The 17,916-nt window shown below is 31.6% G+C and overlaps 1 protein-coding gene across 1 annotated transcript in view; it reads left to right on the forward strand.

The window, feature by feature from the left end:
• Window positions 1–7,291: 7,291 nt before the first annotated feature.
• LOC136982324 (dedicator of cytokinesis protein 1-like) overlaps window positions 7,292–17,916 on the forward strand; it is a 38,006-nt gene continuing 27,381 nt past the window's right edge. Inside the window, exons 1-2 of the mRNA XM_067278802.1 lie at window positions 7,292–7,485; window positions 16,736–16,819. Of these exons, the coding sequence (XP_067134903.1) occupies window positions 7,440–7,485; window positions 16,736–16,819 (130 nt within the window). The 5' untranslated portion in view covers window positions 7,292–7,439. The remainder of the gene's footprint in view (window positions 7,486–16,735; window positions 16,820–17,916) is intronic.

Consider the following 17,916-nt stretch of genomic DNA (forward strand, 5'->3'; position numbering starts at 1 on the left):
TCTTATATTTTAAATTATTATTATTATTATGTTGGGTTAAGTAAGAGATACTCGGTTAACACCGGTGGCTGTGTACTATGCTGGATCAAAGTCAAGGCATAGTAACCAAAACAGAAATTAAAGAAGTGTATCAGTGTGTGTGTTTGTATTCAGGAATTTTCTCACAATATGACATGTATTCAATATAGTGGCCTTCTGTAGTGTGATGTATATGTGTCTATTCAATTCTAATGTGCCCAGGCTTTTGTGTAGTGTGTGTGGTATGACACCTGTAGAGGAGAGAACTACAGGTACAATAAGCACCCTATCCATCCTCCACAGATGCCTTATTTCCTGGGCGAGTTCTGTGTACTTGCTAATTTTTTCAGCACATGCATTTTGTATATTGTGAGTGTTTGGAATGGATATGTCTATAATGTATGTGATTTTATTGTGTTTGTCAATGAGTGTGATGTCTGGTCTGTTGTGGTAAATTGTTTTATCTGTGATTATGGCTCTGTCGTAGTACATTTTGTGCGTGTTGTTTTCCAATACTGTCTGTGGAATGTATTTGTAGTATGGTTCGTGGATGTCTACTAATTTGTGTTTCTTTGCAAGCTCTTGGTGTATTATATTTGCTACTTGATTATGTCTGTGTAAGATAATCTGTCTGTGCCAAGAGCTTGCAACCAGAGGTGATGTGTTGTATAGTTTCTGGCATGATGTGACATTTTCTGCATGTGTCATTTGTGAGTGTTGTATCTTTGAGTATGTGTTTTCTGTAGTTTTTAGTATTTATGACCTGATCCTGTATGGCGATCATGAATCCTTCTGTCTCCCCAAAGAGGCATCCCCGAGCTAACCAGCTGTTTGACGCAGTTTTGTCAACAAAATCCTGGGCCAGATCATAAGGATGCCTGCCATGGAGTGCCTTTCGAGCCCACGATTGCTTAATGGTGTCTATGCTTTTTATATGTTGCGTTGTGTCCATATGATGTGAGTGTAAGTTTAATGGTGTGTTATTTGAGTCTGCTAGAGTTACTGCTTTATGTAATTGTGATGTTTCTTGTTTTTTGTAGAAAAACTCTCGCAGTGACTGTATTTGTTTGTAGTGAAGGTTAACTATGTCAATCAGGCCACGTCCGCCATCTTTACGTGGAAGGGTTAATCTTTCTGTGGCGGATTTAGGATGATGTTGTTTATGCTTAGTAAGTGTAGTTCTTGTTTTCCTTTGGAGTTGCTCGAGATCTGTGTGAGTCCAATGTATAACTCCAAAAGAATATGTAAGTACTGGAATGACATATGTGTTTATTGCTTTAACTGTGTGTTTTGCATTTAATTGTGTTCTGAGAATAGCATTTAACCTACTTTGGTATTCTTTAATTAATCTTTGCTTTATTTGTGCATGTTCTGTTAGTTTGGCCTGTTGGAATCCTAAATACTTGTAGAACTTCGCCCTCTTCCATGGATTCAATAACGTCTCCATTTCCGAGCGCAAAATCTTCTTTCTTCAGGATTCCTTTTTCTATGTGAAGTGTTTTGCATTTATCTAGGCCAAATTCCATTTGTATGTCCTTGGTGTATGAATGTGTGATTTGTAGGAGTTGATGAAGTTGTTTTTGTGTGGATGCATAAAGTTTTATGTCATCCATGTACATGAGATGTGACAGTGTAAACTGTGTTGTTTTTTCATGTCTGATATTGTAACCATATTGCGTGTTGTTTAACATGTTGGATAATGGGTTCAGGGCTAAGCAGAACCAGAGAGGACTCAAGGAATCTCCTTGAAAAATTCCTCGCCTAATAAAAATTTGCTTTGTTTGTATGGAAGTGTTACTAACCCTGAGATGTAGTGTTGTTCTCCAGTGCTGCATAGTGTTTTGAAAGAATGCAATGAGTGATGGATGTATTTTGTACATGTGTAGAATATGTAGCAGCCAACTGTGTGGAACACTGTCGAATGCTTTTCTGTAGTCTATATATGCCATGTGTATGTTTCTGTGTTGTTTGTGTGCTTGCCGTAGAATGACTGAATCTATGAGTAACTGTTCTTTGCATCCCCTGTGATTTCTACGGCAACCTTTTTGCTGTTCCGTTAGAATGTCGTGTTCTTCAATATGTTTGTATATTTTGTTTGCGATACAGGATGTCAATAATTTGTAGAGTGTTGGAAGACATGTAATTGGTCTGTATTGTGTGGGGTCTGTGGTATTGTTGTTTTTAGGTTTCATGTAGGTGATGCCCTGAGTAAGAAAATTTGGCATGTCTTGTGGATTGATGATGATGTGTGTTAGGTGTTTAGCTAGTTCCTGGTGCAGTGATGTGAACTTTTTGTACCAGAAATTGTGAATGTTGTCTACACCAGGTGTCTTCCAGTTGTGTGTTCTGTTAACAGTGTATTGGAAATCATGTATGTTTATTTCAGCACAGGGCATAGTTGGTATGTTGTGTAAGTTTCTGTTCTCCTCCTCGATCCAGCCTGCTTCAGCATTGTGCGTGACAGCACTGGACCAAAGAGAAGACCAATATGTTGTGAGTTCTTCTTCTGTTGGTGTGCCACTGTGCTGTGTATCAGTGTTTGCTTTGTTATTAATTTGTCTGTAAAAGAGTTTTTCATTGTTTGTAAATAATTTATTTTGTTGTTTTCGTAGTGTACATGTTTTGTATCGTTTGAGTCTACGTGCTTTGGCAGCAAGTTTTTGTTTTAGTGTATCAATGTATTCTGTAATGCGTGTGTTGTGATGTTCGTGTTTTGTGTGTGTTTTTATTTTCTTGAAAATGTTTTTGAGCTGTTTCCTTAATTTGGGTGTTATGTTGTTTTTAGTGTATTGTGTCAGCCTGCCTAATTGCTGTCTAATGTCATTTATTTGTGTTTCTATTCTTCTCTGCCAGGCAGGCTTGTGATAGAATTGTGTTTTCTGTGTATTTGTCTGTGACTGTACTTTCAGTCCATGGTGTGTCACTACTGTGACTGCCCAGCATAAACTAATGTATGAATGTCTGCGAGTGTAGAAATTGAATGAATGTAGTGTGGTAGTAAGTGAGTGTTTACATAATTTAGTGTTTTTCCTACTTCTTTTGACCTGTTGATTTTTGGTATTCGTGGTCGTTGTGTGGGATCTGTACCTGTATATTTAGTGAGTGTTTCCTGAAATATAAGTGAGAGCATATTAACTAAATCCATGTCTATGTTATCAGTGATAGATGAGGAAGTGTCTGTAGTATCATTAGTGGTAATTGTTGTATGTGTGTTATTATCAATGCTTGTTGCTGGATTATTCTGACAGGTTATATGATCTTCATTAATGTTAGATGTTTCTGTCTGTTGAAGTATTTGATCAGCAACTTGTTGTTTGATAAGTTCAAGTGTTGTTTGTGGAATAAGGTTGTTGTGTATAATTGTTCTTTTTTGATCAACAACCCTTTGTTCGGTGACAGTGAAATGAGGATACTGTTGTGTGAATCTATGGTGTAGTTGTTGTCTGTATGCTGTCATGTGTGTTTCGAGTTTTGTGATCGTGTAATAATTACGGATTATAAACTCGTTCATTTCTACTGTCCATTTCATCCGTTGGCGTGGTTTTCCAGCCTTTGTGGTCTGTGGATGCATTGCCACAGAAACACCAAGGCTGGGTTGGTTCCTCACATCTGTTGAGGGCATTGCAGTAGCCATGCTTGGGCCGGTGCTGCTTTCGCCACCGGTAACCAAGGGAGACTGTGACCTATTTTTCGAACGTGAGCCTCTGCCTAACCCACGAACGCGGACCTTGTTAACCCGGGCGACGTCCGAGCCGGTATCACACTTTGATCTAGTTATTACCATGATGAATATCTCCACAGAATGTGGGCGTGGTCACTCTTAGCTTCATTTCTCCCCATAGACCTTACTGGCATGGGTGTCTCTACCAGGAGCTTATGCTCCAGCCTGCATTGCCCTATGGATCAGTAAAATTACTGGGCTCTCCCACCACGACCAGGTGGTGACCACGGGAGAGTTATTATTATTATTATTTCGACCAGCAAACAGTAAGAGAGAATTTTAAATATCCATCATAGATTCGGCAACTTCCACAATAGGGTGGACAGGTGGTGAAGGACGAAGCCGACATATCCGGCACAACCCATCCAGAAAGATGGCCGGATGGCCGAGCGGTCAAGGTGGCAACCTAACGCTCTAGGGGATCCGGGATCGATTCCGGACGGGTCGAAAAATTCCTGGGGAATTTTTCGACCCGTCCGGATAAGTCGGGTCCTGTTTCTCACCACCGGCCGCCCCATTGTGGGCCTGGCCGAACCCATAATGGGCTTGCTAAAAAGAGTCATCTTGGTGCCCACAGGGCGGAAACAGTTTTTTAAAAAAAATCCAAAAAAATTCCTGTTATTTGCTCGGATTCTATCCCGGATCCCCTGCGCGGTTACCAAATCGATAGGCTAATATCATTTTAAATTTAGTTATAAATACTGACTTTTAATATTTTTAATTTAGCAAATAATTGCAAATAGAAAATTTTATTAATGTTTAAGTAATTTTTAATTATTTAGTTAGATCTTTCGGAAGCAATATTTTGTACTTCCATTGCTTTATTTTGATAGAATTGAAAAAATTGTGAATTGATTGAATCTCCGAAAAGTAATTTTGTAAAATATGTATTTATAAATACATATTTATTAAAGACGATTTCATTTTCGTTATTTCTAAAAATTCGAATCTTATAAGCATTAACTTAACTAACATTAACGTTTAAAAAATGGAAAATAACTACATTTAATTAAGCAAATATAAGTTTTTAATCTATTGTTAAAAATTAATGATGCAACGAATATTCGGTTACTATTCGGTATTCGGCCTATTTTTCGCTATTCGGCCGAATACCGAATATTTAATCACTATTCGGCCGAATACCGAATACCTAAAAACAGGAGTAAGAAATAAGAAAAACACAGTAAATTAATCATTTTGGTATTTAGATTTAATGTTATCGGGTTAGTGTTGTTTGTTTATATTTATTTATAACTTATAACCTGCACAAAATAAAAAACAAAATAATATTAGTCACATGTATTCACAATTTATAATTACAAAGATCAACACACGTATACACCTATTCTTTCGAGAATCGTCGCACATCTGAGGGTCTGACCCTGCCTATCCTTCTTTTTAAGCGCTCGTCTTTGCTCTTCCCTTTCTCTTTCCTCTATCGTTCTAGTCCACATATGCCTATGCATACATCATAATGTGCACGCACAATACTTTCGTCACTTTTCCATCGTAGATTTCCCATTTTACAATTATGTGACTCATAGCCTGGTGATAACAGAGTAGAGACAGATAAGACGTCGGTATAAGTCACAGTTATGATTTCGCAGATTCGAGACAGCTTGGTAGCCCGAACGGCCCCAGGCTTTTGCCCGTGCACGCTAAGTGACTTTCATTACAAGCATTTAGCTTTCCGAAGTCTATGAGAACAATTATTTGGCATTGACGGCCGCAAATTTCGCGCCAATAAGCTGCCTTGACTTGTTCAATTATGTTATCAACTCAATTTCATATTTATTTTCACATTTTCACTTCGCGGTCCTTCTCTGTTCTTTTTCCGTTATTTATACGTGTAGGTCATTCCATTGTTATCCACATTTGATATCATCACTTATCACATACTGCTATGACGCTTTTGTCTGTCCGCTACAACTGTCAAGAATTAATGCGATTGGCGAAGCGTAGTGACAGAGTAATAGAGAGCAGGATCCTTGCCATAATGCGGTTTGCGCGCCAATCTTCATGCGTTAATCAAGCCGAATAGTTTGGCCGAATATTCGGCTATTCGGCCACGCTCCTGGCCGAATATTCGATATTCGGCCTCAGGCCGAATATACTATTCGTTTCAACATTATTAAAAATGAAAAATCATTTGTTCTACAGAAATTACATACAGTACTAAAGAAAACATAAATTATTCTAAACAATAGGTTCTCTACATTACAGTATAAACATGAAAACATTATTTGAATAGACGGCTGGATGGCCGAGCGGTCAAGGTGGCAGCCTACCGCTCTGGGGGACCCGGAATCGAATCCGAACAGGTCGAATAATCCCCAGGAATTTTTCGGGGGGTGGTCGGTTCGGATATGTCGGGCCCCGTCCCTCACCACCCGGTCACTCCATTGTGGGTTTGGCCGAACTCATAATGGGCCTTCTAAAAGAGGCTCTCTTAGTGCTCACAGGGCGGAAAGAGTTAAAAAAAAAAAAAAAAACATTATTTGAGGATTATTATAACTATAAATTTCTAATACAGTATCTGTAATTATTATTATCTATTGAAATCGACTATTAATAAATATTATCATCTGATTTAACGGTTTTTAAATATTGGATTAATAAAAATTCATTAAAATCTTTAAAAAAAAATTAAACACGAAAAACAAATATGCCGTTTAAATGTAACATGTGGGCCGGATGGCCGAGCGGTAAAGGTGGCAGCCTACCGCTCTGGGGGACCCGGGATCGAATCCGAACGGGTCGAATAATCCCCAGGAATTTTTCGGGGGTGGTCCGTTCGGATATGTCGGGCCCCGTCCCTCACCACCCGGTCGCCCCATTGTGGGCCTGGCCGAACCCATAATGGGCCTACTAAAAGAGGCCCTCTTGGTGCCCACAGGGCGGAAAGAGTTAAAAAAAAAAAAAAAAAAAAAAAAATGTAACATGTGCTTATTTCACTGAATTATTTTTCAACTAGTAAAATAATGGAATACAAACAAAATTCTATGAAGACAATACATCCTAAATTTTTACAAAAACAAAAAATAAATTTAGTATACGCAAACATTTGAATGTTAGCTTCTGTTCTCTAAAAAATTTGATTCATTTCTTTGAACCATTTGTAACTATTTATTAATAGAATGTCTGGTTTTAAGTTTCGATTACCGAAATTATCAAGAAGTATTTTCTGTAATAATCTATGTCTTCAATATTTTTCAATAATCTACGTAATTGCTTCAAAGCAAAATTATCACACACAGATTAATCATTCGAGTTCTTCCCACTGAAGTCCTATTTACAAAATTAGTAGGGCAACTTTGTTATCGATACATTAATAACAAACATGTGTGAAAGATTTGTTTTTATACTCGGAGCCTATTTATTATCGTGACACCCCTACGTACAGTATATACTGTGTATTACAAATGTATTATACTTTCATATCTATAAAGCTAAGATTACGAAATCAGTATATATGGCATAAGCAGCAGTGCATTCCGCCTACTCTTTGAATGGACCTTTAATGAATATTGTATGTAGTAAGCCTACGGAAGGGCAGTATCAAGGACGTTTGGCAGAATGCCAATATATCGGTTCGAGATTACCGCTATTGCAAAATGGCGTTTAGTTAGGTGGCAGGAAGTACTTGCTAAGTTTGTTTTTTGATTTTATTTCTGTTTAAATTAAATAATTCAGAAAAACAATGATAAAGTGGAAACCATTACCCGATAGAGCGAAGTATGGAGTGGGTAAGTTATTAATATGTACTGTATGAAAAATAGTTTTATATTCGATTTGTGGAAAGTGTGTTAAGAGCTTAAAAGAAGTTTGTTTCGTGTCGTTTCATTGGATAATGTAAATTTTCGCAGCCATTCACGTTTCACGTAAAATTAAAGCCGCATATTACGATTCAACCATAATGTAACTTATAAAAAAATTGAATAAAAAGTTCAATATAAAAGAAATAGTTTTATATTGACATTCTTCTGAAAGATATTTTAAATTTATGACTATTAAATGTCATGATTAATATCTATAAATATATATACACATATATATAACTTTGTAATTGACAAATAATATATACAGTATTTACATGTTTACTTCACCTATAATAATATATACCACAGTTTACAAATAATAATACTTCACTTTTAATATGTATTAGAAGATTTATAGTTTTATTCTACTAATAATTTAATCCAGATAAATAACAAATTGCTTTACATACTCTTATGGTTATGAAAAACATGTAGACATTTGCTATGTTCAGCAGACTCAACAGTTCTGGAGCTGTTGAGTATTTTTCTGCCAAATGTCCTCTACGGTAGTTCTCTTTTGGAACATGTTTGGTGTTTTGATGTCCCATTCGGTAGTGTCTTTTGTTTATGCTACCTGTCGCTACCCAAAACTGACCGACGAGGCTTTTCATTCCGACACAATGTCACTTGTCGTTCAGCAGATCCAGGTTGCTATGTAGCGGCTAGTGGTTTGCTTGGTTACAACTGTTTAATCTGCTGAATGCATCCATTCCGTTATGATGAATGATACATTTGAAATGAATCAAAAGATGGTCTGGTCTATATTTAATTTAAAATATATAATATTTGTTACTCAAAAATGAAAGTATTTCAATTAAAATGGTTAATGTTACTTTAGGTGCCAAGATGGCGGCTCATCTCTGATTCCAGCTAGGAAACAGTGGGATGCACGTTCTAACCTAACCTAACCTAACCTAACCTAACCTAATTATGATAATTATGGTTATCATAATTATCATAATTATGATATAATTTATTAGAATAGGTTCTCTATTCTAATAAATTATATCATAATTATATTTATTCTATTCTAATAAATTATCATAATTATTAGCAACCAAATTATTAGAATAGGTTAGGTTAGAACGTGCGTCCCACTGTTTCCTTGCTGGAATCAGAGATGAGCCGCCATCTTGGCATCTAAGGTAACATTAAGCATTAAAACAAAATCTAAAATATCTTTATAACTGAATTTCCTTTCAAATGCATCTTTATTGCTTTCTCTTTAATTACTAATCAAATAGTTATGCTATTACTTATATACACTAAGAATTTGATTTTGTATAATTGTTAAATTTTATGAGTAAAAAACTATCTTAATCTTTTAGATTGATTTTTCCTCAAGAAAACTGATTTATGAATGCATATACATATACAGTCTTTATGGTTGCTGTCACTGAAAAACAAATATTTTTACCTCTGTGATGAAAAGGATTTTTATTCTAGAATGACTGAATTCTTTCACTAAACTAAATATGCAATCTTTTTTATATGGTTTTGCATATTATTAAATGTAATTGTACAAATTTTATGATTAACTTTTTTTTTATTTATTTGGAAAAATCATATTCAAAAATTACAAAATTTAGATCTGATTTGAATATTAGAATTTTGTTCAATTTTATTTTATAAAGATTTTAGATATATTTTGAAATATCAAGACACATTGATTAGTTACATTCATAGATAATCACTTCTGATGATACTGAGAACTATCAAATTATTCAATTTAGTTTAATTGCATGATAAAAATGAGGATGAGCATGTTAGTCTGGAGTATGAATGTCAGGAACATCAACTATAACAATTATTTGAGTACTTACTATAATAAAATAATTTGTTTAATATCATATCCTAATTGTTATAGTGAAATATTCTGTACAAACTATAACAACTGATAAAATAACTATAACTGCAAAATAAAATTTAGAAGATCAATAGGTTATAAATTGAATATATAGAATTCAGGAAGTTAAATATTAGATTTTAGTTCTGCTGTAACAATATTTTTAATCAATGATTATTTTATCTATTTATATTCTATCATTTTATCCTTCCTCCATCTTGTGGTAAATTACTGCTTGATATGTATTTGTATTTTGTTATTAACTAAATATCTGTTATATAGAAGAATTGTTTTATTTATAATAACATATATTTTTGACATTATAAATTATTTAAAATGATTTGTAATGCTAATTTCTAAATTATATTTAATTTATGAGTAATTAAATTTAACACAGAAACCCTATTCTGAACTGGATATATGTAATATAACAACACTTCCAAACCTAAAATCCAGTGAGAAGAACAAAAACATTTATTGAAGAACAAATGTTTTCAACCTTTACAAAGGCCATCTTCAGATTCTACTTGTAGAACACAAATCAAACAAAAACAGAATTTAAATATTTACTTTTATAACCACTTAAAAGGGGTTTTTCAGATGAATAAACCGAAATGTTGTCCTTCAAATCCAAAGTTCACCTGAGTTCAGGAATTACTCAGAAGGGTGAACATTGGATTCAAAGGACATAACATTTGAATGATTATATTTGGCAAATATTACTATTTTTAACTTTGTATTAAGGATTTAAATAGTGTTTGTTGTGTAAGAACTTTGCATGTGCAGGAATGCAGTAATAAGTTATGAAATAAAAATGAATACAAAGAAAAAACAACACACAAAAAAATTAAATGACTATAAATAACACAAAGTCAGAATAAAACATACTCCAAAACACCTGGAGTGCTGATATATAATAAGATATGAACATAATATATATACTAAGACTGAACTGTTTACAAAACATTACATGGTTGCTAAATGCACTTGAATACTGCCCTCCAGGCACATGACATAAGAGCTATGTTCCTGCTGTTGATAGCCATTCCTCTAGAAATAGCCTTGTATATCTCAAGAATCTACAGGTATTTTAGATACGATGGTAATGCATTTCAATGCAGAAGGTGAGCTCTATCAAAGTAAATCTCTACATCTTTGTCTGATGCATAGGTGGCCAAGGCTGCACTACCCAATTTCCTAGTAATTGAGTTGTGGTGTTACTTTAGCCTAGTCATAAGGGATCTAAAGGTAGTATATATCATTGGATTTTAGGATTGGATGTGTTGTTAAAAAAATGTAATGTTATAAAATGGAAATAAGTTTGTTTTTTCATTAAATTTTACAATCCTTACTGGAGTTTTGGTTTTAGTTTGTGTTTCTACAATATTATCCAGTTTTCTGTGATGTTTATATTCTAGTAGAAATAAATCATCAAAACTCTTATATTAAATATATATTCTGTTTGATTTTAATATTAAATCAGTATATTACCAAGAATTAATACAAACATGTCATTAAAGTATTTTAAATTGAATATTTAGTATCGACATCAAACTATTTATCATACTGCTATATTAATCATGAAAACCAGATCTTACCTATATTACAATCTCAAAGGATAAGTCAATGGTTACAATTTAATATGATGTTAAAAATCAGATCATGATTGAATATTCAATTATGATATTAATTAAAATGTAATAATTCACCAAAATGAAGCAGTATAGCAGTTTGTCTTTGGCTATTAATATGGTTACATGGATTTTAGATTTAAATAAACATATAAAACATTTACATTTATTAATTATTAAAATGTCTAAATACTGTACATATTTATACATTTAATAAATTAAATCTCATTCAGATTTTGAAAAACAATTACTCTATATAAATGCAAAAGTAATATTCTACAAATATCTTCAATTTATATATTCTAATTTGTAAAAATTATAATTTTTTTTATTGAAGTAGATAATAGTAATACAAACTTATCAACAACAGTCTAATATCATTGATAAAACAAAACTTTCTTAATTTTTGTTTGTTTTCTTAAAATACTAAATAATTGTAGTACTTTGATATATTGATTATGAGAATACCAGTATAGGCTATATAGAATAAAAATAAACTGCTTCTAATAATTCAGAGATTAATAATAAAAAAAAAAAAAATATTTTCATAACACTGCTATTAGTAACTGTCAATAATGATAAAGGTATGTTGAATAGAAATGTAATATGTAAGCTGTTAGTCATACAGATCTGTGTTCCTGGGAAAAAAATTGTTAATATAAGGATGATCTGTCAATATGTAGAGAATCTACATGTTTCTATTCTTATTCTGGGATATTTTTAAATCTTATTCAGTTTTAGGTATCAAACTTAGTTTATATTATTTAAATTTTGAAATTTCTATATTCTGAAAAATGTTCTAAGGAATATAAAATATAGCAGAACAATATCATTAAAAATAAAGTTGAGTAAATGAAAAATATGAAATTAAATATTTCTTATTTATAAAACAAATGTACAATACAGAGTATAAATTATTTTCAGCTAAGAAATTATTGCAATATTATTAAATTTTCCAAATATGTTAATCATTGTTTCTTAGTCTTTTATTGGTATTCAAACAAATATCCTGTTGGAATAAACATTCTAATTTTTTTTGGAATTTTAAAAGCCAAAAAGTATTATAAGAGTTAATTAAATACCTTGCTATATTTTAAAGGTGTTTGATAATTATTTTACTGAATTTACTATCAAAGTAAATAAATCTAATTTGACATTAATATAATTGCCTTTATAATCATATGTAAAAATAATGGATTTTTATTTTCAATAAGAAATTAAATTTTGACAGTAGAATCTGATTAAATGAGGTTCTGTGTTATCTCAGACAAATCTGCAATTTCTTATAATTTATAAAAGCTTTAAAGTGAATGCACCTAGTGCATAAATACTGTAGTATTTTAAATTCTATGTTTTGGATCATTGAATTATCAATAGAGTCCTTATACACTTGCACATGCAAAATTATGGAATTTTCAAAAATTATTTAATATAAATATAGTCAGTGATCCCACCGACAAAGGAAATAAAGTAACTATATTTAAATACATAAAATTTTATCAAAGCTATTTTTGCAAAATAGATCAGTCATGTTTTCCCCCCTTTTTTTTTTAAATAATTCACTAAACATATTTATTAATTTAAATAGTTTGTTTGTATATTTACTGTTTTGTAAAACCTGCAAATTTTATTTTAATGTGTTAAATACTATTATGTATACTATAATTTTTTTGTTGTTTATTGTGTTACAGAACAGTCCGGTTTACAGAGAAGTTTTTTCTGTTTTTAATTATAATTTTTTAATGTTATTTGTACTCTCCCCTGTAGATAAGATGAATTCCCTAAGTCAGTATATGAATTTAATTTTTCAAAATTGAAAAAAAAAATTATTTGTTATTTTGAAATTTATAAATATAATAATTTAAAACAGTTTTTTTTTTCTATCAGTCTTTATATCAGGGGTGTCAAATTCAAACTGCTTAAGTATCAATTTTTTGTCCTGAGTATGATAGTAGGCCACATGTTTTGAGCTTTTGAGCCAAAAATTTTCTAAAAAGTAGCCCAAAAGTAGCCAACTCAAAAAATTCCTTTTTAATAACCTGAGATTTCACAATAAAAAAAAAAAAAAAAAAACCACCATTTGTAGTTTTCCAGCAATAACTTTAATCACAGAACAATCATTTTCGGCCAATTTACAGGTCTGAAGCAGATCTGTAAAATGATCTGGAAATAAGGATCGCAGGACTCAAAATAGAAGCATAAACTGTAATTTACTAATGTGTCGAAAACACGTATTTTATGTGCAAAATAGTGAGAAATGATCTTGCCAAGATGGACTTTAATTTGAAATTCAAAAGATGAAATAGAGAAAACATAATGTGAACAAGAAATTAAACAGAAAAATAAATCAAATAAAATAAATATCTCTAAGTAATATGAATAAATAAAAACAAAAACAATAATAATTGAGTTTAACAATTTTGTTTATTAAGTATTATTTGTTTAAGTACAAAATATCACATTTTCTTTCGTATCAAAATAATAAAAAATAAATAAATAGCATTATTGAATTGATGTCGCAAGCCGCAACTAATTGTCTCACGGGCTGTATCTTTGACATGCCTGCTTTATTTGTGTTTAAAAGGTAAGTATAAAAATTAGCACTTCCCAAATATAACACACAGAATAAAGTTAACACAGATAACATTGAACATGCAAATTTATGAGCCCAACTACAGTGATTAGTTTAATATTATGAGCCACTAGTAATGGCATCCATAGACTATGAAAAAGGGGGGCACAAGCTATAAAAGAAGGGCATCATACATACATTATATAATGTATGTAATCCCTTGATGCTACTGCATTTGTCAAAATCACATCAATCAAATACGGTAATACCCCGAACTTACGCAATAGGTGGGACCGAGCGATAACCGCGTAAGTCGAATTCATGTAAGTCAGGGTATAATTTCGCATATAAATACATATAAATTATTTTAAATTGGGGCCGGAGACTAAAGAAAACAATAATTAAGAAAAAAATGTTTAATAAAATCTTAGATAATACATACGTATAACAAATTATATTATTAAAATTGTAAACCGAAGTTATTTTGATGTAGAAGGCTTCATAAAATCTAACAAATTCGTCTGACGGCTCAAAGATTTTTTTTCTCCCACAAAATTTCCTCGTAGCATGCTAATAATTTTTTTATTTCTCGTTTTGTAGAAGAAATGTGCTCTTCGTTGGAGTCTATATTTTCTAAAATTTGTAACCCCTTTTCAATTGAACTGAGGCCTTCTGTCAAGTTTTCACAGCTTTGAGAATTTTTTCTTTACCTTTTATAATTGTTTTGACCGTCGATTCCGGTAGATCAAACTTCTATGCCAATTCACAAATTTTCATTTTTGTATCGAAGTCTTTAATAATGTTAACTTTACATTCCAAAGATAAAGTTTTTCTTTTCTTGTTTGATGCAGAAGAATCAGTTCTACTTTGTTTGGATGACATAGTAGAGTCTCTCAAGTCTCCGTAGATATAACAAACACAGAAATAAATAACACAAAATAAATTGTAGCTATGCGTCAATTTCGCACGACATGTCCAAAATGTAAGCTGAACAATAGTGTGGGGGGAATGAGTAATCAAGAGTTGCGTGGTGCTTAAACAAAAGACGAATCAATGAGATTTGAAAATCGCATAACTTTGGGTTCACGTAAGTCGGAATAGCATAAGACAAGGTATTACTGTACAGTGGTAGCTTTGTACTTGACCATAGTGACAGTTACTAATAGCAGTGTATGAAAATATTTTTTTCTTTTTTATTGTTAATCTCTGCATTATTATTAGGTTGTTCAGAAAGTAATTTCGTTTTTCCATAGAAAAATAAATGCAATATTCTTATAATAAATAAATATTTTATTGAATTATATATTGACCATTTTGGTCAAATACCTGTTGTTATTGTTTCTGATAGTAGCATGATTTCACATTCATAAAAATTTTGATCGTTGTTTACAAAAAACTGATCCAAGTGATTTTTGACATTGTCATTTCAAGTAAATGTCTTAGTTAAAAAAAATTTGTATAGACTGGAACAAGTAATAATCTGAGTGTGCCCGATCTGACAAATATGGTTGGTATGATAACACATCCCATCTAAGCTATAACAGTTTCTGACGAGTTACCAAACTTGTGTGAAATTTGGCATTATTATGGTGAAACACTACACTTTGTTTGTTGATCAATTCTGGCCTTTTCTGTGTGATGATATTACTCAATTTGTTTACTCGATGGCAGTACACTTTCGAATCAATTGTTAAATTGTCTGGTAAAAGCTCAAAAAAAAAATTTCTTTAAAATCCCACCATAGAGAGCATCTTCCTTTAATAACATGTGGAACCCGTATATCGAGCTTTGAAACGAAACCAATTCGTTTTAAGTAATAATAAACGGTTCAGTTTAACAGATTTAATCTCTTAGTGATTTCACGTGTTGTTATACGGCAGATTGCTTCAATCAGTACCTTTATTTTGTTTTTATTGGCTTCAAATGGCCATCCAGAATGCGGTGTATCTTCGATATTAAAATTGCCAGAACACAATTTTGTAAACCAGTTTTGGCACTGTCTTTCTCTCAACACATCTTCTCCAAACATGTACCACAATTTTTTTCTTGTTTGAACAGCTTTTTGAATTTTTAGTTATAAAAAAGCAAAATATGCCGAAAATGATGCTTTTGATTTTCCATATTTGATGGGTCACTGAAAAAAAAAAAAAAAAACAATTGTACAGAATCAAACAAAATTTTTTACAAATATGTCAGCTGTCAAAGTATATAATGAAAATGTGGTTTAAAATAAAATTGGCTGGTAAAGATACATCTAATTCCTCTAGTAATAAAAAAACGAAATTACTTTCTAAACAACCCAATAGACGCAGTTTATTTTCATTCTATATATCCTAAGCTGGTATTCTCATAATCAATAAATCAAAGTATACAATTATTTAGTATTGTAAGAAAACAAACAAAAATAATCATGACCCACTAGAACAAATTTTCAGTTAATAACAAATACTTTTAATTTTTTCATAAGTAAAAATATTTTCTATGATAAAAATAAGTAACTAATTTATAAATAAAATGAAACTTTAGAGCTCCCTAGGAGATTAAGAAAAGGGCAGCTCAACAACAAGGAGGGCATGTGATCCAAGGTGTGAATGTCCCTGCCACTAGGGAACAAGTTAAAATGTATTAAGTACATAATCTAGATCTCTTAAGTGTTCTTTGAGTAGAAAGAGGTCTATGACTGTAACTAAAACTGCCAGTTACAAAAAAAAACATAAAACAGTTTTTGATGTCAAAATTACCTTCTTCACAATACTGGGTCGAATCACAAACACACTTTAAATAACCTTTAAAGTCCAGTAAAAAAATTTATATTTACCGCCATTTAAATTTTATTGTTATATAGTGTTATGTTCGTGTTCCAATTTTTAAAAATAATATTTTGAAAAGTTGTTTGATGCCTTTCAGTTTGGAATATTGTTAAAGACCTGAGGCAGACCTTGAGTAACATTGAAAACATTTGTCAAAAGTTTTTTTTACATTAAAAAATTTTGTTTTTGGACTTTAAAGGTTATTTAAAATGTGTTTTTGATGTCAGTTTTAATATGTTAAATATCATCAAATGATATATTTGTAAAAATTTGTAATATTAAATATTCATAATACATATGTTTTTTTGTTTCTTTTTAGTCATTTCAAATTTTAATGAAGAAGGAAAATGTCATCTCAGATTGACTGTTGGTGATACTGTTTATATGTTTGAAGAGTATGAAGGTAAACTTTGAATTTATAGTTTTCTCAAAAGTTATTTTTTATAGCTGTGTTTACTGATAAGAACTAATTTATTTCATATATTTTTTGTTATTGTACTTAAATACTGAGTTATTTAAGAAAAATCTGTTTTGATATAAATTACTCCATTATAAATAGAATAAATAATCCAAAAGATAAATTCTTGAAATATAGATATAACTCTTTCAGCCATCTGGTTGTACAGACATGGTATTATGAGATTTAGAAGTATGTAGGGATGAAACATCTTTCAAGAGTTTATGAAAATTTCAACTTTTGAAGTTGAGCTGAAAAGCCTTGAAAAATGTTACTTCTAATTTTAGTAATTATTCAAGTGTTTGTCTTTTAGATGTTTAAGTAGTTATTTCAGTATATTATAGTTAGTGTTTGTTGTGTGTGTGTGTATGGGTATATGTAATACGTATATACAGTAAGACCCCGCTTAATGCAGGGAATGTGTTCTGACAACAAAGCGCTAAACGAAACAGCATTAAACGAGTCATTTTCACATAGAGTAGATAGGGATAGGGGAACATGTGACCAAAAATAAACAGATTTTACTTTAATTTTAAGTTATTTTTATATTAATTTGCATAATAATATATGTTAAATAACACACACACATATTCACACAGAAATGTAAAGTTCATTTTTTGTAATGAAGGTCCTAGCTCTTCTGAAATTCTTCATTTTTTTGCGATGAAGTTCTCTAGTATTATTTGTCGCTTTTTTTCTTTTCTTAAGCAAATGTCTGTAGCAGGAGATCGCATTCAAAATGCCCATCTTGCTTTTGCACTCCTTTCAAAATCTAGATCATTTTCTATAATTTGATCAATGATTTCAGTTATCATTACCAAACTTTTACTAAATAAATCTGTAGAGAAATTTTTTGGGTTCTTTGTTTTCAGAATCACTATTTTCCAGTTCTACGTGAATTCCTTGTTCTGCCAGTTGCAGGTTGTCATTAGTAAGGCTCTCACCAGAAACCTGCAGTAATTCTTTAATACCCTGCTCATCTACATCTCCTAGTCCTGCTGTGTCAATTAGGTTGAGTTTGGTCAACCTAACAATACAGCAAT

The sequence above is a fragment of the Centruroides vittatus genome, unplaced genomic scaffold, assembly GCF_030686945.1.
Source record: "Centruroides vittatus isolate TY-2023 unplaced genomic scaffold, ASM3068694v2 contig_1168, whole genome shotgun sequence".
Taxonomy (NCBI): domain Eukaryota; kingdom Metazoa; phylum Arthropoda; class Arachnida; order Scorpiones; family Buthidae; genus Centruroides; species Centruroides vittatus.